Consider the following 21,284-nt stretch of genomic DNA (forward strand, 5'->3'; position numbering starts at 1 on the left):
AGCCTCATTAATGAGGAACTAAAAAATTATGGAATTAAATCAAATAAATTATTAGGGATGAATGTCAAACAATGCTGTCAACTATCAAGAAAGAGAAGAAAGCAAATGAAATAAATGTTGGAAATTGCTTAAAATGCAAGAGAAGGAAAAAATTAACAAAGAATAATTAATAATTCTTAACTATATGTTTGTTAGAAGCAAGAGAAACAATATTATATGAAATTGAAATTGAAAACAGACATGAGAATACAGGGGGGGAAACTTTGAAAGATCTTCAAACTCAAGAAATATCAACCTCATGCTGGTGTAGAAAAGGATATCAATGGATAGTTAATGACCAATTCCAAGAAATCCAACAAAGTTGGAAATAAAATTCTGAAATTGGGTATAGCAGAGATGTCAACATGCAAGATAGCTTAGAAAAGTCATGTTACTTAATAAGAACATGTATTACATGGTGAAAGAAGATGAAATTAGATCAGCACTATGATCATTACCAAGTCACAAAATTACAGAGAATTGATGGAATATCTACATGAATATGCAGAAGAAACAGTGAAGGTTTTACCCAACTTTGCTTAAAACTAAGATAAAGTAGAAAAACGTTATAAAATTTAATTACACAAAGGTATTGCAAGATTAAAGCCTTTTATAGATCATCTTCATTTTATGTTGGATTGATAAAAGAAGCTAATTGTAATAGTTCAGGCTCAGACTTGGTAAAACTGCCTAATCTAGTTAATAGCCAAGTTAGAATAGATAGATTGTGTCCCTCCAGAGAGTAAATTCCCATTAATCCACATACTACAATCTTATTGCCTTGTTAGCTCAGTTTCATCTGGCAAGAAACAAGGATTGTTCTTTTCCCATGAATATCTTGAAAATTGCATTTTACATAGACTAGCATATGATATTCATATGATTGTATACAAAGATGTCTATACCTTTACTTTAAATTGGGGGGGGGGGTTAGTATGATGACTTGAGGATCCCAAAAATTAACAAGAGGTAGCATAACAGCTATTGTTCCTTTTCAGAAATGTAGAAACTAAATTTATTTTTTCAAATATTCAATGATTACCGTATTTTTCGGAGTATAAGGCACACCTTTTTCCTCACTAAAAGTGGCTGAAAATTTGGGTGTGTCTTACATTCTGAATGTAGCTTATTTTTTAAAGCTTGTTTTTCCAGCCCTAACTAGCTGCTAACGATCTTCCCAGCTCTTTTTTTGCAGGATCTTTCATTGTTTCTCTCTGTGAATAATGTTTTCCAAGCTCTGTCTTTGCAGGATTTTTTCATTGCTCTTACTTGTTCGGAATAAGTTTCTTTCCAGCCCTAACCAGGTGCTAATGATGTTCCCAGCTCTTACTGGCTTGCAAGCTCTTTCATTGTTATTCGCTTAAAATAAGGTTTTTTAAAGCCCTAACCAGGGGATAAAATAATGCACTGAAGCTGGCCAGACTAAGGATGCTAGCCAGATGAATATCTGGTAAGCAATTCCCCCCCCCCATTTTCCTCCCCCAAAACTAAGATGCGTCTTATACTCTGAAAAATACGGTATATGCCATCTAAGTTGGTGTTAAGTCTTAGCAACCACATAACAGATTTTGTTTTCTTAACCTGGCATTTTAAGTCTTATAGCGACACACCTTTTGGCCACACTCAGCCTCTTGTGACACACCTTTTGGCCACACTCTTGCTTGTCTTCCACTTGCTTGTCATACCTTTTTTCTTTTTGCCATAAAAAAGTACCATTATTATTATTATTATTATTATTATTATTATTATTATTATTATTAATTAGATTTGTATGCCGCCCTACTCCGTAGACTCCATATGCACTATATAAGTCAAATAGTTTCTGTCGGCTTTCTCAGATGATTTTACTGTCTTTTGGAACTTTCTCTTTGCATTTTATTTTCTACTTTGTGCTTTGTATATTTCTATCCTGTATTTCTAAAGGCACTTTCAAAATAGATTAAAATCATAACATAACAACATAGATTATAAATATTGTGCAAGGCGTAGCTTGCACGTAAAAGCTTAATAACAATCCCACAAAACAACTCTAATCAAGTAGGATAATTATTATTTTAATAGAAGGATATTAAACCCATGTGATGGAGTGTCTAATAGACTCCGAGGGAACAAAAGAAGAAGCAGAACCATTATAGAAAATATTACATGCCACAAGTAACTCATCTTAATTATATTAGTTATAGATGGATCTAGAAAATTGCTTTGGCAAGCACATTCTGTTAACACCACCCTATTAACAATAAGAAGCATTCCAGCAATTCAAGTATTCCTTGATTCCTGAGTCTGATAACCTTGAAGGGCTTGGCATTTCTACAGTTTTTGCTGTTCATCTAAGGAGAAGTAAAAAGTCAAAATACAAGTAGTCCTTAATGTACAATTGTTCATTCAGGGATTGTCCAAAGTTACAGTGATTGAAAAAAGTGACTTATGACCATTTTTCACACCACCACTACAACATCCCCATGGTCACAAGATCAACATTCAACCTGTTGACAATTGGCATGTATTTATGACAGTTGCACTGTTCCAGACTCATGTGATCACCATTTGTAAACTTCCCACCTGGTTTCCGGCAAGTAAGGTCATGGCAAGGGCCAGATTCACTTAATAAACACATGATTCAATTAGCAACTGCAGTGATTCACTTAATGTTGGCCAAAAAAGTTGTAAAATGGGTCTCAACTCATTTAACAACTGTGTTGCTTAGCAACAGAAATTTTCTCTTCAATTGTGGTCATAAATTTACACTTCTTTTGCTATAATAATCTGCCAGTAGGCTTCATCTGCCTACTTCTAATAGCATGATTGTTAACAACAGAAAATAGTACACACAAGCACTGGATCTTTATAAGTATTAGGGAAGCTTTCACTGCTAAAGTTTGTGTTGCACATTCCATTATTTATGGATGTTCAGCATGGGTCTATGACAATTTGCCATAGCCAGCTAACCATGCTCAACTTGCCACAACTAACTCGCCATGCTCAATTTGCTATGTGACAACTCACTGTGGGACAAGAGTTACACTAATATCAAAGAAATTATGGAATAGAATCATTAAGGCAAAAAATGCAAAAATAGATGACAATTTTTTTAAAAAAAATCATTTTAAATAATTGAATTGTTAAATTGCCCCATAGTGAGTTGTCTCAGTGTTAGTTAGCCATGGCAAGTTGATCCATGATGAGTTGACAAATTGGCCACGGTGAATTGACTGTGTTAAGTTGGCCCATTGTGGTTCAACATGCTGTCTATAGCTAATGAAAATTCCGAAAAAATATTAGCTTGGGGAAGGCTGCAATATGTGTTTAAATCTGTTCGCTGTGGAAAGTAGCACTTTCCCCTGCTAGTGTTATAAAATTTATATGCATACTTGCATACCTGTCTAAGCAAAGGTAAGTTTTGGTTCTCCATTTCAGAATCTTCTCCAAAGTTAACTGTTAAAAGGAAGAAAAATGCAAATGTTTTAGATTTGCAGTTCTTTAATTACATATAGAAGATAGTGAAATATTCAAAACACTGTCATGTTTTTTCAGGCTTTTTAAAAGTATTTCTGCTTCATATTAATAGCACAGTACATTCTATTGTGTAAGTGTAATTTACATTGCAATTGCTTAGATTTTTCTTGTTAATACCTTTCTTCTGCTGAAATACATGTTTTGTCTCAGAGAATAAAATTACCTAAGAAAATATCCAGACGTTACCCAGCCTATGAGCTATATCTCTACGGGGAAGGAATTTCTGCAGAAGAAAACAGAAATCTAATCTTAACAGGGATTCCTATACTTTTTCTTCCTGGCAATGCTGGAAGTTTTAAACAAGGTAAGGTATTTCTGAAGAAATGGAAATATATCTGTAGAATACCTAAAGAGGAAATAGCATGGGAATAATAATTACATGAATCTGTGTTTACCTGAATAATAAATGGTTTGCATTTAGAGTACTTTATTACATCTATTAATTATATTTTTAAAATTCCATAATTAAAACAGTAGAAAATGCAGAATAAAATGAAGTAACAAAGCCAGGCTGTGACTATACCAAGATGGAATCAAGGACCAAATGCCAACCAAAAGAGATCATTTTTTAAATATTTCCAGGTGGTAGCCAGATGAGCAGTCCATTGGAAACCATTCCAAAAGCAGTATTAGGGAGCCTCCATATTACTACATCCTTAAAGCAGAGATCAGTTTGTAGTTTCTCCTGGACAGATTGAGTTAGCTGGCAAATTCCATTGAGGAAATGCCATTCTAAAAATAATTTGGAGCCAAGCCGTATACATTATATAAGTTTATATAAGTTATCACAGTGGTGAAATCCAGTTTTTTTTTACTACTAGTTCTGTAGGCATGGCTTAGTGGGCATGGTGTGGCTTGGTGGGCGTGGCAGGGGAAGGATAGTGCAAAATCTCCACTCCCTCCTTACTCTGGGGCCAGCCAGAGGTGATATTTGCCAGTTCTTCCAACTACTCAAAATTTCCATTACTGGTTCTCCGGGACCTGTTAGAACCTGCTGGATTTCACCCCTGAGTTATCAGGAGCACTGTAAATTGCATTGGGAAATCTGCCTATCTGACCTATTATGGTATAGATAGGATACACTATCTTCATCTTGCGCATGGTAAAGATAAATTACTATTATCATTGCTGTCTCTGGTCCACAGCCAGGCCTGAATTCTGACTACAAGAGTCAGATAATCCATTTTCTTTGGAGCACTCTACATTGAATCTCTACCATTCTTTCAACTGCCTTTCCCTGGTGTTAATTGTTTAACACCTCTGAATCCATGGAACTCACTAAAATTGCTGAGAATGTTTAAACTTTTCTAAAGTTCTGTTTCAAAATAATATTGTTGTTCTTAAATTACACTGCATAGCAAGCATGGTTTTTTTGGAACTTGGAGTTTGAAGATGTAAAAATTAGAATGAGGATTTTAAAAACAAATCCTCATAGCTTTGTTTTATGCCTCCTCTCTGCCACTTTTAGGGATCTACTTCACCATCGAAATCCAGGATTTTAATTATCTTTGTTTTAATATATGCATTTTTCAGTACGTTCTCTTGGATCAATAGCACTCAGAAAGGCAGAAGATATGGATTTCAAATATCATTTTGATGTCTTCAGTGTGAATTTCAACGAGGAACTTGTTGCACTTTATGGTGGAAGTCTACAAAGGCAGACAAAATTTGTGCATGAGAGTATTAAAATAATTCTTAAATTATATAAGGTATGAAGATAAACACAATGTATATTGGGCTATTATTTCCATGATACAAAAAATATGGAAGCTGCCTTGATGAACAGATAGAAGATCCATTACCACGCAGTGATTTAAGACACCTCAGATAGATCCTCTCCCCAATTCGCCAGAGGATAAAAGAGGGAGGATGGGAAGCAGATTCAAACTTGCAAGATTCTGTTATTATAGCAGGGTGTCAAACTGGCAGTTTATGGGCCAGATGTGGCATGTGCAGGTCATGCTCATTCCAGCTCCACGAATGGGAAAAAACATTGTGAAATATCACGTGGCAGCTACATGATGCAACGAGTTTGACATCTATGTATTATAGCTATTTTAATAAAGATAGCTTTAAGCAACAGTGTCTGGTCTACCTTAAAGGATTGACATATTAACTATTAAATGGGAAAGAATTTGTGCTTTTATATGTTTTCATTGTGCCTGATGTGAGATTATTTTTCTTTATTTTTTGAAGGGTCATGAATTTGCTCCCCGCAGTGTTGCAGTAGTAGGTCACTCCATGGGTGGTCTTGTTGCAAGAGCACTAGTGATTCTTAAAAATTTTAAACCCGAACTTCTCAATATTCTTATTACTCAAGCAACACCTCATGTTGCACCTGTGTTGCCTTTAGATCAATATCTTGCTGGTAAGTTCACCCCTAAGAATTTTTGGATTGGTCAAGTTTTGTTTTGCCCCCCCCCCCCACCTATTTTGCTTTTGCTTTTCCACTTTTGAATAACTGAATAAACTTCATTCTCATTGATTTAATGGAAAACACTATTGGGAATTCTAGAAACCTCCTTGTTATACCTTCTATTATTACACCTACTATTATTAGCAATTTCACCAGAAATGTGTTGTAGACTAGAATAATGTGAAAGATAATCAGTTTTGAAAGTTGATATCAAGATTTTCTTTCAATATGTATTTGTTTAATCATGCTTTGCATATACAGGTATCCTTAAATGTTATGATGAAAATAATTGTATTTAAATACATCCTGACAGCATCAATGACGTCCACTTATGTCCCTCCACTTAAGCAAGATGTGGCCTCATATTCTATTTCTGCATAGTGTTTGGATTGGATCATTAACTTTGGATTCTGATAAATCCAAGGCACTCCAGAATTCCTCAGATATTATTTTCAGATTCTTCACTTCTGGAGGGTTGGATGGCATTGTGACATATCCATATCCAAGACTCTTAAAAATTAAAACAAGGATTTATTTGTCTGATATTAATTTGAAACAGGCTACTAAGAGAGTCTGAGCATGAATATTAAGTTCTTACATATCAAATTAGAGACTACTTCAGACAGTTTATCCATTTGATAGTAAGGAATATCTCCAACAGTATCTCCAGTTTTTCTTGTGGGCCCAAAGCCATCTTCTTGCAGCTAATCCTATTCCTGGAGAATAGCAATTTTTTTGACCCCACATTCTAGACTTCACTAAAAGAAACTAGTTTGGTAGAAATTTGTGTAGAATTTCAGTATTTCTTATTCTTTCTATTTCCTGATCTGATCTGCTTTGAAGTGCTATCATGCATGTTGAAGGTAAAATTTTCAAAATCTTCAAAATAGGCAGATTACCTAAAGTACTTTCCTCTTGCTTAGTACTGTCATTTCAGGAGAATATCTTCCCCTTTATGCTCACTAAAATTGGATGTGTCTCTTCTGGGGCCCATAGAAGAGTACACCTTTTAAGGTCTTGAGCAAGTAAATCTTTGTGGGGGAGCCCCTTGTCCTGAACTGTTAATCAAATTAATCAACATTGTAGATTGCTTTAATTTAGACTTTAATAATTTTTTAGCAGAATTCAAACACACGATCTCAGATTCATTAAGATAAAGCTACATTTTTCCATATCTATTATATTACAATTTCACCATCATCCAGAACTTACCCGGGCTATCTTCTTTAAATTCATGCATACTTCACATAGGAGGCATTTTTCTCTGGCCCAATTTGATCCATCATTTATTAGGGGAACAACTGGACTATATTTCAATCTCCCATACCAACATGTTTTTTGTATATGTTCAAATAACACCCAGATCTATAAAAATGCCCACTTTATACACAATAGCAATTAAAACATGTGACCAAAATTATTGCAATATATGTATGCATGTGTGTATTTATGTATGTATGTACTGTATGTATGAGTAGGATTTAAGGTTGGTTCAGGTTTTATAAAATACATGGATTTACATGTTGAAATATGTTTAAATTTATAGAAATAATTTAAATGGATATGGTCAAATATCACATTAAGGTAAAATTACTGTTGTTAAAATGATTACTCTGAATGCCCTGAAATAATACATATAAATATGAATTTTCATTAAATATAGATAATAAAATGTTTATGGCAAACAAAACTCTTCAGAATATCTTCATAGCAGATAGAATAAAGGCTTTAAGCTGCCAGATTTAAATTATCTTAATTCTACATTTTTCTGGAATGAGATTTATTATTTTACTTTATTAGTATGCTGAGTTGGCTTAGGGGTTTTTTATTTGAAATTGGATAGTAGAGAATTGAGGAATTATAAGATATGCTGATATTTGCTACAAAATTATCTATACTAAAGATATTGCTGAACCTCAGGAAACAAAACTGCTAAAATGATATTTAAAAGAACATTCTTTTCATAGATTTTTACTCAACCGTGAACCATAACTGGATTCAGAAGTCTCAAGAAATAAGGAATCTAACAACCCTTTCTGTAGCAGGAGGATTTCGAGATTATCAAGTTCGCTCTGGATTGGCTTTTCTGCCCAGTTCAAATAGTCAAAATTGTGCTTTATCTGTTGTGGTAAATTTTTTAATTGTTACTTTTAAGCCTTGGCTTTGGATGACCGTTAAATATTACTGTTAATATTCCTGAATAGTTTAATCCTTTCTTGCCCTAATATCTGTCCTAATTGAGTGTGACATTCTAAATTGGAATCTCAATTTGAGTAGAAGCAGTAGCATTCATTGCTTCATTTCTTTAGATATTCTTCCATCCTCAAGAAATAGCACATTATATTTGATTTAGAATTCTCTCTATATAAGAAAATATATGTAGCCCAGAGTTGAACTTCATTGGTTTTTTTACAGGCATTTCATTAACCAATTAGTAAAGGGAAACTACTATATATAAACAGGAAGTAAAACGTACTTTCACTAGCACGTGAAAATATCTAGTTGTGTAATGAAACAAAGTCAGATAACAAAGACTGCAGTATTCTTATTTTTTTGCCATGTCTAGGTTTGGATTTTACTCCAAATCCCTGGAACAAAGAACCTGTTTAAAAGAGGATGTCTAAATCATATTAGCTGAAACTGAAGTGTTGGTTCATATTAAGAATTAGTTTGTGTTCAATTTATATAATTATACTTCAGTTTTTAATCTTTATTGCTTCAATGGATGACGCATTTCACTAATTCATAGACGCAATAAATATGAATCTGCACACAGTTTAAATTAATAATAGAGAACTCTTGTGTGAAGCATGTAGACCATATTTTCCTGGTGCTTCTCAAGCAACAGTACAGCAGCATCCAAGTGGCAAAATGAGCAGACATTTCAAAGTATAATAAAGCAGAATTGTCTGCTGTTCAAAAAGTGGGGGAAAGAGTCATGTTCTATACAACATGCTCAGTTTTTTTATTTTAGTCATAACAATGTAAGCAGGATTTCAGATGTATTTTTTCAGCAAGATATTAGCTTCTAGTAAATAAATAAATGTCTGGATGTTCAGTTTTAAAATGAATAATGCAAATCTTCTTTTAATCAGAGTTCAGCAGTTCCTCGAGTCTGGGCTTCCACAGATCATCTTTCTATTGTTTGGTAAGTAGTTAAATGCTTTTTCGGTAGAAGGACTGATATACTGCTGTTCAAATATTTTTATTTGGCTATTATTTGACTTTTAATTTGTCTGTTTCTTACCAGCATATTTCTGTTATATTCTTTTTTAGGTGTAAGGAATTAAACTTGGCTACTGTCAGAGCATTTTTTGATCTTATTGACGACAATACTAAACAGGTTTGCATTGCTTGAAGAACTGTGCATGGTTTTTGGAAAAAGCATTTATTATTTGATATGTTTTTTACATTCCTGCAAGTAAAAGAAGATAGCAGGAATGTTATCTACATTTCAGATTTCATTAGAATTATAGATATATTTTTCATTAACCAGGCTGCCACTGCCATTGTAGTGCCCAGGCTGAGTTCATAAAATGAAAGTGTAAGAGTCTCAATGTGTTTTCTACAAAACCCACTTCATACCTAGCTTTGCCTCCAGCCTTGGTGTAAATATTTTTCAATCTAACAAGATATAGACAAAATTAACAATTTTTTAAAAATGTAAAATTCCCTTTACATCTTCCCTTTCATGTTCATATTCAGTAGTGAATATAGAAATAAAAGTTATTCTATTTTTACTGAAAAGGAAATCACATGGAAAAATTATGACATGCATTAAAAGGCCCTGGGCAGATGCCACAGGTTAAAGATTTGCTTTTCATTTAGGATAACAGTGCTGTAAAAGATCTTCCAAATTGCATTAAAATATGTAATATTCCAAATATGTATGGAGAACATAAACATGAAGAAAAAATGAAATATTGATCAGACAACAGTGAAATTAAAATTAGTACAAAATTAGTTACCTTTTCTCTATTCCTTTAGAGCAGGGGTGGGTTCCTACAAGTTTAGACAGGTTTGCCCGAAGGAGTAGGTGACATCAAAATGGCATCATAGATCCAGTTTAGTCGGTGCCAATCTCTGAGCACTACTACCTTTCCCCCCCCCCTAAATTTTTTACTGTTTTGAAGTTTTTTCCTCTCCTACTGCTTGAAAAAGGGTTTTCCCCTGTGCCCCTAGGTTTATACTTACCTTTATTTCTTTGCCCAAAGCACAGCTGATCAGCTCCTCAGCTCTGTTTTGGGCTGATTATAGCTACTGAGCATGCGCAGAAGCAGAATTGCATGAGAGGACACACACATGCTCAGGGTGTGTGAAATGTCTCAATGCAAACCAGTAGTGAAGATAAGTGGAACCCACCCCTGCTTTAGAGCAGTGTTTCCCAACCTTTTTTGAGCCGCAGCACATTATTCATATTTTCAAAATTCTGGGGAACACTGGGGGGGGCGGGGGGGGGGGGGCTAAAGAAAAGTTTGGACCAAAAAAAATCTCTTCCTCCATTTCACTCTATTTCTCCCTCCCTCTTTCTCTCCCTTCCTTCCCTTCTTTCTCTCTCTCCATCCCTCTTTCTTTCTTCCTCTCTTTTTTGCTCTCTTTCTCTCTCCCTCCTTCCCTCCCTTTATGTCTTTCCCTCTCCCTCCTTCCCCCCTCTCTTTCTCTCTCTCTCTTGCTTTCTTTCTCTCTCATTCTCTCTCCCCTCCTTTTTCTCTCTCTCTCTTTCTCTCTCGTTCACCATGCCGGCAACAGAGAGAAAAAGAAAGTGAGAGAGCCGGAGAGAGTGGAGGGAGAGAGCCGGCGGCTGTTGTCTTCGCCTCCGCCAGCCGGCTCTGCAGCTAAGAGGCAGCAGCGATCAGCCCCCTCGCCCTCCCAGATGTCCCCAGCATCCAACCACGCGCCGCCTTCCGTTAGCCCGGCTGACTTTTCCCTGCTGCCGTTTTCTCTTCATGGCGCAAAGCCACAGTCCTGGACTCCCGGATCGCTCGCTTCTCCAGCCAGCAAGCCGGCTGCCGGAAAAGCATCGCACTTTTTCAATGCGCGGCACTTTCCTGGGCAGATGGCTTTGCTGACCGGAGAAGCGAGCGATCTGGGAGTCCGGGACTGTGTGGCTTTGCGCCATGAAGAGAAAACAGCTCGGGCAGCTGGGAAAAGTTGGCCGTTTTCTCTTCATGGCGCAAAGCCACACAGTCCCGGACTCCCGGATTGCTCGCCCCAAGGCAGGAAGCGGCGGCGGAGGAGAGGGGGCGGATCGTGCCCCAAGACAGGAGGCGGCGGCAGCAGAGGAGAAGGGGCAGCTTACGGGGAATGGTGCTCGCAGCTGTCCCCCGGCTACTGCCAGATGCCGCTGTTTCCAGCGCTTTCCTGCTGGGCCCCAAAGAAGGAAGGTGGGAAAAAGGAGGCGCGAATAATGAAGCTCTCCTTTTTCCCGCCTTCCTTCTTTGGGGCCCAGTAGGAGAGCGCCGGAAACAGCTGCATCGGGCAGTAGCCGGGGGACAGCTGCGAGTGGGAGCTCCAGGTCTGAGGCACCGGCGGTCCGGCACCGGCAGCGCCCCGCCCAGCTGGAGCTTCCCTAGGCTTCGCGGCACACCTGGCTGTGTCTCACGGCACACTAGTGTGCCGCAGCACACCGGTTGGGAAACGCTGCTTTAGAGAATAGAGCAGCCTTGGAAATAGGCTGTGTGTCAATTTTCTGCTGGAAAATTCTGCTACTTGCAGATTCCAGTTTAAATCTAAGCCTGAGGGGAAACAGTCCTCTTGGCTTTCAACCTATAATCCAAAACATTTGCTTTTTTTTTTTTCCAAAAGGAGAAACTCTTTTCTGTACATCTTAGAATGGAAAGGGGCTGGGGAATTATGGTATGCTTTTTGCAAATGTGCCCAGAACCATGTGATTCTGCTTGCTGATTTTGTGTCTGGGAAATATTATCTCCCAATGTTATTGATTATCCTCTCATTAGGCCTCAAAAGCTTGTTAAAGTTTTTATTTACATGTTTGTTAATTTATAGATAACAGAAGATCCCCAAAGAAAAATTCTGGTCCTGAATCACCACTTTTTAAGGTATGCAGGAAAACTATTTGAGGAAAGATCTGAATCACTTACTGAGTTAACAGGTTAGTGTGTCCAATATCTATGTCTATTATTCTGTATTTTTAAAGATACCAACCTGCTATCATATTATAGGTATTCATTTTCCCTAGTGCTATCTCTATTGAAAAAATCTATTTTCGACATCTGGGTAGCCCACCAATTAATTTCAGATTATTATACCAAATTAACTGCTGTAACTTAACTTCTCAGGCATTTATTGTTTCTCCTGCTTCAAGCCATAGTGCTTCCTCCTCTTCCATGAATTCTTATTCATCCTTCATTTTTCTTAACCCCTATTTCAACCATAACTGAATACTCCATAGCAAATCAGCATTTGATTACATAATTTGATAAAGAATATTGAGTAGTAACTTCAGTTTTCACATTAAATCCTTTGCGTTATCTCATAAGATACACCTTTACTTCAGCAGCGGGCCATCATTCCCGGTGCTACTGAAACGGGCTGGGAGCGTGCAGGCCTTATCTTGCTCCGGTGTGTGACCTCGGGCACCAGGAAGATGGGCCATGGCATGGGGAGCAGGCCAGGTGGCCCTGAGCTCTGGCCGCATAACCTCTCTGTGCTCTCCTATGCTGCAGGCATCTCTCTACTGTGGTGCAGGAGAGCAGAGAGCAAGCCACATGGTCAGAGCTTGGGCAGGCTGCTTTTACTGCTGGACCCAGCTGCTTCTATAGGTGCTGCAGCAACATCCGCATGTGCAGCATGAAATCTCGCGCACAGACGTCCTTCCGGCAGCAAAAAGCCAAAAAATCCAGTAATTTTTACGGGCGTACACAGCCTGTGCACACCCGGTGGCAATGGAGCTAACCTACACACTCCATTGCCATCGCCGGAACGCCGTTCCCACCATTCCAGTGTATAGCCCATCCCTGCTTTACTTGTATCCTTTATATTCCAATATTTATCCATAATACTCTCTTTAAATATCACTTCTAATTTAAGTGTTTTAAAAATGGACAGAAGTAATAATTGTTCAAATTCATAGGTTTTCACCATATACCTTATTTCACTTTTTTGCTCTATTTCTCTTTAATGATATCAAATGTGTGTTAAACTTCAACTTGCATTTTTATCTAACAAGCCAAACTTCTATCCAAATATTTTTTATTTTTTTTCTCCATACACAATACAAAAAAATACCAATACAATCAAATTGTTTTACAATAAATCACTTTTAAAAATATGCCTCCTTAACTTTTGACATCTGGATAAAAAATAGCTGCTTATTTTCTTGCAGTCTGCGGAGAAGGGCGGCATACAAATCTAAATAATAAATAAATAAATAAAATAAAACATTGCTATTAGCTAAACCTCCTTTAAGCTGTTCACATTTTCAATATCTAAAAGATGATTAGGCTATAAAATTTCAAATTTCTCCATATCTGTTCTATGTCTATTTTCATGTATATTTAAAAACCTTTTAAAATGATAATTGCCCATTAATAAGAAACATCTAAAATAAACACCAGAAGACTTCCAATAACAAACTAAAGGGGGAAAACCAAAAAAGATCAAACAAAAAAATCTCATAGTAACACCCAATTAGCCGAATTACAGAATTAAAAAAAACCTAATTAATAATTCCTTTTTAAAGGAATTATAAACAAGTAAAAAATAGCTACAAAAAAAGAAACAAAATTTAAAAGTAAAGATAAAAGTAGTAAGAGGTAAGGGTTTATAAAAAGAGAAGAATACGAGACAGGGAATAAAGGTACAGTACTGACCGAAGAGAAAAAAAAGAAAAGAAAAAGAGGAAGAAATAAAAAGGAAACTTCCTCTTCTTCTTACACTTCACCTCCTATATTCCTGTAAATCCAATGAATTTGGTGGAACCTTAACGTTCAACTGTAACCTTTATTTAACTTCAACCCTCTTTAAACCTTATATCTTTAAGCAATAAAAAACCAAAGTAGAAAATAATATAAAATGGGGAAATAACCCCATGAAAGTAACCAAGAGTAGAAAGTTCCCCTATTGACCCACTGGAATCAACCCACAAATAAAAAGCTTTATACCCAGCTTAATCTTCTTGCTGTAATCTAAGCTTATCGCTGCATGCCAAGCGGAATCATTGTGCCCTAACCTAAATTTATTGATTCCGGTAGCTGAAAGGAAAAAAAATCCATTTCTTTGAACCTTCTTCAAATAAAAACCTTTCAATCCTTATTAAACCTTTCTATCATTATAATCTATATTTTCTGTATTTTAATAATTTCTATAGTCAATTGTTGTTTTTCTAATAATTTCTCTTGCATTATACTTTACGAAAAGGATAGAACTAACCAGATCAAAGAAAAAGAAGCTTCTCAAAAAACCCACTGGAATCAAGTTGTATATCTTTGTGCCCTACTCTAGTATTTGCGCTGCATAGCCAGCGGGATTCTCGTGCCCTACTCTAACAATAATGATCCCAATAAATAAAGAAAAAAGCTTCCCCCTATCGTATAGCTTCCATCTTAAAAGGAAAAGGGGGGGGGGGAAGCCTTCCCTATCTTCTATCTTGAACTTTTTTTTCTTTTTAGATCGGTAATTTTATATTTGAATCAATCATTTATATATCTTAATTCTATTTCAAAGTACTTTCCATCAAATAACAATACATTGATTATCCAGCAGAATTCATTAATTTCTGGTTCCATTTCTGTGCTTATAACAAACCAATTCTTCTGTGCTTATAACAAACCAATTATATCTAGTATTATTTCTATATTGCTTTCTCTTGCATTAAAAAAAAAAGAAGAAAAAAAATTAATTTAATCAAGAAAAGGAGACTTCCCCAAAGACCTACTGGAATTAAGTTATATATCTTTATACCCTACTCTAATATTAACGCTGTATAGCCAGCGGAATTATCATGCCCTATTCTAATAACAATGGTCCCAATAGATAAAAAAGAAATCTCCTCCTCTTAGATCCAAATTAATTTATATTTAGTTTTAGCTTTAAAAAATTGTGATCTAAATATTCTAATTATCCGTAGATTATCAATTGACTGTAATCTATATATTGTCAATAATCAATACAATACATTGTATAAATTTCATCATAAAACGTGTATCAAACAAGCTGTTCCATATGTTCGGAATTAACCATTTTTATCTTTTTAAATCAGTAACCTTTATATTTTAATACAGTGTTTTATATCTCTTAATTCTATTTCAAAATGTTTTACCTCAAATAACAATTCATTAATTATCCATCAAAATTCATTGCATTTCTAATTCCATTTTTATGCTTGTGCCATATTAATTATATCTGATAAGACACCTACTAATTGTACCCTACATTCCTTAATATTATTTTCTTATTTTCTTGTATTCTTATATTCTCACCCTAACTCATCTCTGGTTCTATTCCACTTATCTCCTCCTTGAAATACAGTAAATTTATAATAATTATTAATATCAGTCTTCTTCAACCCAAAAATACATAGTTAAAAAGATTTTTTAAAAACTTAACCCAACTCTATATTCATTATTTAAATGTTTCCATATTTCCCTAATTCCATGTTTCAAATATTACAATATTTCAAAATTTATTCTTTAAGTTTAAATTTATCCAAAGAGTTGTTAATAAACCTCTTAGTTACACATCATTTTTATTCAAATCTATTAATTCCCCCTTTCTTCAACTCATACAAAACCCCAAACTGAAATGTATTCCCCTTAACATTCCATTTTTCTTTTTTTTTATTTAATAATTTTTATTGATTTTTTTAAAATGTAAGACAAACAAAACAAACAACATTTAACATATATATAGGAGCTACCATTGCTCCTCTTATTATAGAAGTCTTCTTAATACAAAAATGAAAAAACTAATTCTATTTAGATCAATACAGAAAAGTAAACTTATCAATAAAATACCTATTTGTATACAATGCTAATATAAAAAATCTGAAATTTCAAATATTTTCTATTAATTATGTAATTATGGTTAAAATAATTAAACTCAATTAATGAAAATAAAGTTATTCATCAAATTTCACTATGTGTTATATTCAACGTTATACATTTTCTGTTCCATACTTTATTTAATTATCTTTAATAATCTTTGGGGTTTTTTGAATTCCACCATTTATACACTTTTCCCCAAGTTTTATAAAATTCAGATTCCACTTGGTTATTTAACCTTCTCGTCATCATATCCAATTCTGCACATTCCATAATCTTCCTAAAAATCTCTTCGTCTTTTGGAGTTTCCTTTTCTTTCCATTTTTGTGCAAATGCAATTCTTGCAGCTAGTAATATATGAATTATTAAATAATATACTTCTTTTTTATATTTAATATCAGTGATACCTAATTAAAAAAATTCTGGAGTCTTCCTAATCTCCTTATTTGTAATTTCTTTCAGCCATTTGTCTATCTTGTTCCAATACATCTTAGATTTTGGGCATGTCCACCAAGCATGGAAGTATGTGTCAATGCCTTTACTAGGAAAGGAAAGATAAATTAAAAACTTATCTTGTTAATGAGTTTTTTGTGGTATAGCTCTATTGCACTCCTCTCTGCTGTCACAATGTTAGCACCATACATTCTTCTTTACCGTAGCTCCTCAAATTAAAGATGGAGAGCCCTATTTGAGGCTGACACGTCACTTCCTTCTTTAAATAGGGAAATCACTTTGATGAAAACAAAAACGCTCAAACAAACACCAAGCCAAATCAATCTGGATCCCAGTTCCTTCTTCTTTCCCAGCTATTAAAGCTCTTCCAAGAGAAGAAGAGAACATATTTAGGCTTTATGCTGTGTTACTGCTGTCGCTGTATGATTTCATCCTTATACAGCCGCTATGACCCCACTTCCAGTTTTTCCGATTCCAGTCACAGCAAATTCTCAAACATTTTTTAAAAGATGTTTTAGCACTCCCGACTCACCAGCACATCACTTACATTTACTTCATGTAGCCAATGCTTCATATTTGATCTCTTCCCAGATGATACCGCTCTTCTTCAATCTCCTGCAGTGCGAAGATCGTCCATGGCTAATGTCGGCAAGCCGACTTCATATCACCGCCGGCGTGAGACAGGCCGGTTCGTCCAATGGGGGTTTGCCAATCCCCCAATCAGACCACCAGCAGTGCCCCCTACGTTCCCTCCCCTGCAGAGAGGGTCGGGTACGGTTCAACAGAACCGAGACCCCTGGACAGTGGAGATTCGGGACTACCCACGTAGGAGCGAGGGAGCCCCGTGGCGCCATGGCCGTTGACCCCGCCCATCCCCCCAAGCCAAACTTCTATCAATCTATAATATAATTAGGATTTTCCCCTAAACTATCATTTATTTATACCTATGTTTATTTATGTTTCATCAACTACTACCAATCACAAACTAATATTACATAATAATGTTAAGATTATTCCTCATTTCCCCTTTTTTTTTTAAAAAAAAAAAGCAGAAACCATCCATTTTATTTTAAGTTTACCTTTTCCTTTCCTTGGCTTTTCTTCTCCCCCTCCCCCCCCTCTTTTTTATTTTTATATCCACAATTTTTATTACATGCTCCTTTTACCTTTTTAAATGTTTATTAATATTGTAGATTTTATTTCAACACTTCTTAAACTCTTCCCCCTGACTCTTCCTTTTTAAAATTTGTCTTGTCAAATACCCATATCTCTGCTTATTTCTTTTTCCATTACTATTAAATCCAAAGTAATAATCATAAAATTCAGTAATCATTAAACTGTTCATTTTCATTTTCTATATCTTCGGGTTCAAAGTTTTATTCTGCTTTTCTTCTTCTGTTATCTTTTCCTTTTTATTTATTTAGTTATTTATTCATTTTATTGTATTTATATGCTGCTCACTCCAAACACACTCTGAGCGGCTAACAATCGGAATAAATACAACCACAATAAAAACAATTAAAATGTAATAATAAAAATCAGTAATAACAATAATATTAAAAAAATACATACTTGCAATCAGCCTAATTCCAGGCCTGCTGGAAAAGCCAGGTTTTAACGGCTATCTGGAAGACCGGTAGAGTGGAGATAATGCAGATTTCTGGAGGCAGTTGGTTCCAAAGAGTTGGAGCTGCCACAGAGAAGGCTCTTCCCCGAGGTCCCGCCAACTGACATTGTTTGGCGGATGGGACCTGGAGAAGGTATGAGGGAGGAGGCGGTCCCCTAAATAGTCTGGCCCTGAGCCATTTAGGGCTTTAAAGGTGATAACCAACACCTTGAATTGCATTTGGAGACCGACTGGCAACCAATGCAGAGCGCGTAAAGTTGGAGTAATACGGGCATACCTTGGTACGCCTGTAAGTGTCATAGGTCAGATTTTGTCTGAGCTCTGAACTTGTTAGATAGCTGCTTCTTTTTTGCTAAGGATCTCATGTTTAATGTTGGCCTAACATTGCAGCATTACAAAGCCCAAAGGCCGAGAATATTATTATGATAAAACCCAAGCAATTTATTTCAAAATCAGGCATTTAAGTTTATAACTACAGTTTTTTTAAACAGCAATGTGAACTTATTTTAAGGTAGCTTTTTGTTTCTTTTCTGTAAATGCAGGAGTGTTTGCTAGGAACATTGTATCTTTCTGTATATATGCTTATTCTTTCTCTATATGATGTCTGAGCCTGGGCAAATGCATAGGTTAAATAAGTGTTGTTTTCTCATAATGTTTTTCTAAGCAATCAGCATGATAGTGTGACAAAAAAAAACAACAACTCAAAAACCTTTTGAAGTAGGTTTCTATGTTGTTTTCATCTGTGCAACCACCAGTGCTTCATGATTTAATGCTTGTTATTCCAACTAAACTATTAAATATAAGACTGTAAAACCTTCCATGTTTATAAAAAGCTTGAAAAAGAATATTTGGTAATGATGCTGATACTAATTTGCCTGTTCCGGACTAAAATCATAGGAGAAGAATTTAGGTTTTATCATTTCAAAAATATTTGTTTTTCTATGTTAAAAAGAGACGTTCTATTTTAGATTACATAACAAAATTATTGTGGTGTGGTTCTGCAGGAGAGTAGAAAAAAAGTAATCCTGTATGAAGAAAAGTATTGGGTTTTTTTCAGGAGCATCAATTTGGATTAATATAAAAACTTCAAAATGGTCCTACAAAGGATACAATGTAAGTAATATTTTTCATTTAAAACAGAATTATTTATTAGCTTATATAATCATATTGTGTGGCCAATAAAGAATTCTATTTTATTTTATTCTATTCTACTCTACTCTAGTCTAGTCTATTCTGCACCTTCCCTATGAAAAATATGTGCTCTACCATTTATTTACAGCTTTTTCTCTGAAGTAAAATTTATAATTGAAAATAGTATTGTAATTATTGAACCAAGGCTTCCAGAGAAGGGCTGCAAAAATTTTTACTACCACACTGTGAGCATGGTTTATTTTGTGGGTGTGGCTTGCTCGCCATGTGACCAGGTGGGAGTGGCTTGATGATCATGTGACCAGGGTGGCTTAAAGGTCATGTGACTGGCTTAAAGATGGCTATCTTGACATCACTCACATCAAGGGTTTGGGTTAGAGTTACGGTGCCTGGCCTCTCCTTGCCTCAAAGAGATAGAATTTCCCTATCTATTTACTATTGCTGAACATCCAAAATATACTATTAAATTCTATGTATATATGCCATATGTGTACATACATATTACACAAAGGTACACAAAAATATACGGCATACAAATCCAATTAAATAAATTATTATTATTATTATTATTATTATTATTATTATTATTATTATTATTATTTAGATTTGTATGCCGTCACTCTCCGTAGACTCGGGGCGGCTAAAAATAAATAAGTTAAGTAAGTAAGTAAGTAAGTAAATAAATAAATAAATAAATAAATAAATAAATAAATATAAATGGTATGTGTATGTTTACACATACAGTGTGTATATATATAATTGTGTATAATTTTAGAAGAGCATGCACAGCTCTTCTAAAATTATACACATTCAACCTCATTTACTGCGATAGGAAAAACATGCCCAGATCCCATAAGGGAAAAAAAGAAAAAAAATCATTTTTTCTACCAGTTCTGCGTACCTGACCAAAATTTTTCTACTAGTTCTGTGTACCTAACCATACCCGTAGGAGCCCATCACTGAAGCCTTCCCTACATCCAGTCTAGCTGTTGAGATGTGCAAAAGCTTTGTAGGTTTGATAAGTTTACAAGTCGAAAACGCAGCCAAATGTTGCGAGCTCAGAACAAATCACTTAGGACAAGTCACTCATTTAATTTTACATTTCACATCTGCCTGGATACTTTTAAAAAACTGTTCAAGCCATGGAGAATTGGCAAGTGAATTAATGAATAAAAACAGCAGACAAAATAAAAACACCAGAAAAAGCAGAGAACTATGTTACATCATCGTAGTATTGGTAGGTAGGTTTACTGATAAATTTAAATTCTTTGCTGTGGAATTTATGAGTTGTTAAAGTACTTTATTATTCCTCTATATATTCCTTTTACATTAAACTGTCTTTTCCAGGCTTGTTTCAAAATGTAAAAGCATGTAATAGGCACATGCCTTACAAATGTTGTTGGTGCCCTGTTGAGCTTTCAGATTGCAAATAAAAAAGCTATTTTGCTTTATTGAATTTTGCACATGCAAATATTGAAGTTCTCTGTGCATATTGATGGAAAAGATGCCTCAAGCCAGTTATCAAAAGAAGTGAAATGGTTACATTGTTTGTGGGTTAGGTTGAAGCAAATCTATTGCTACCGGTATCAAGTTTTACCATAGTTTACTTTCATGGTTGTATCTGCTGTGACAAACTTGCTTAATCATTGTTTCCATTTTTTGCTATAGGAATGAGAAATATTTTAATGATTCACTTAGCTGATTTTTCTATAGTTGGATGATAAATAACATTTAACATATGTTATCACTATATTTATATTTATGGCTTTGGCATAGAAAACAAAGCAAATAACATCCTTCAATTTCTCATTATTCTCTATGATGTTTTATTCTATAATTTCAAATATTATAGCACAATTTATCAGTGTAATAGTTTTATTACGTTCAACTAAACATTTCTTCCATTTTTTCTAAATAGGAATCAGATGGAAAATATTTTAGTTTTTCTCTCTCAAGCCAAAGAAAACCATTCACTCATATTTACTGCCAAAACAGTATATTGGTGAGAAATTATTTCTTTTCTAATATTCATTTTCATTGTTATATTATAATGCATCTGTTTTAAGGAATTTTAATGTTTTAA

General features: G+C 35.0%; 1 protein-coding gene across 1 annotated transcript in view; it reads left to right on the forward strand.

Annotated features, from left to right (window-relative positions):
• PGAP1 (post-GPI attachment to proteins inositol deacylase 1) overlaps positions 1-21,284 on the forward strand; it is a 54,992-nt gene that overhangs the window by 5,859 nt on the left and 27,849 nt on the right. Inside the window, exons 2-10 of the mRNA XM_070732124.1 lie at positions 3,706-3,859; positions 5,089-5,264; positions 5,752-5,923; positions 7,939-8,099; positions 9,067-9,119; positions 9,248-9,314; positions 11,978-12,083; positions 19,110-19,165; positions 21,120-21,203. Of these exons, the coding sequence (XP_070588225.1) occupies positions 3,706-3,859; positions 5,089-5,264; positions 5,752-5,923; positions 7,939-8,099; positions 9,067-9,119; positions 9,248-9,314; positions 11,978-12,083; positions 19,110-19,165; positions 21,120-21,203 (1,029 nt within the window). The remainder of the gene's footprint in view (positions 1-3,705; positions 3,860-5,088; positions 5,265-5,751; positions 5,924-7,938; positions 8,100-9,066; positions 9,120-9,247; positions 9,315-11,977; positions 12,084-19,109; positions 19,166-21,119; positions 21,204-21,284) is intronic.

The sequence above is a fragment of the Erythrolamprus reginae genome, chromosome 1 (assembly GCF_031021105.1).
Source record: "Erythrolamprus reginae isolate rEryReg1 chromosome 1, rEryReg1.hap1, whole genome shotgun sequence".
In the NCBI taxonomy this organism is placed as follows: Eukaryota; Metazoa; Chordata; class Lepidosauria; order Squamata; family Dipsadidae; genus Erythrolamprus; species Erythrolamprus reginae.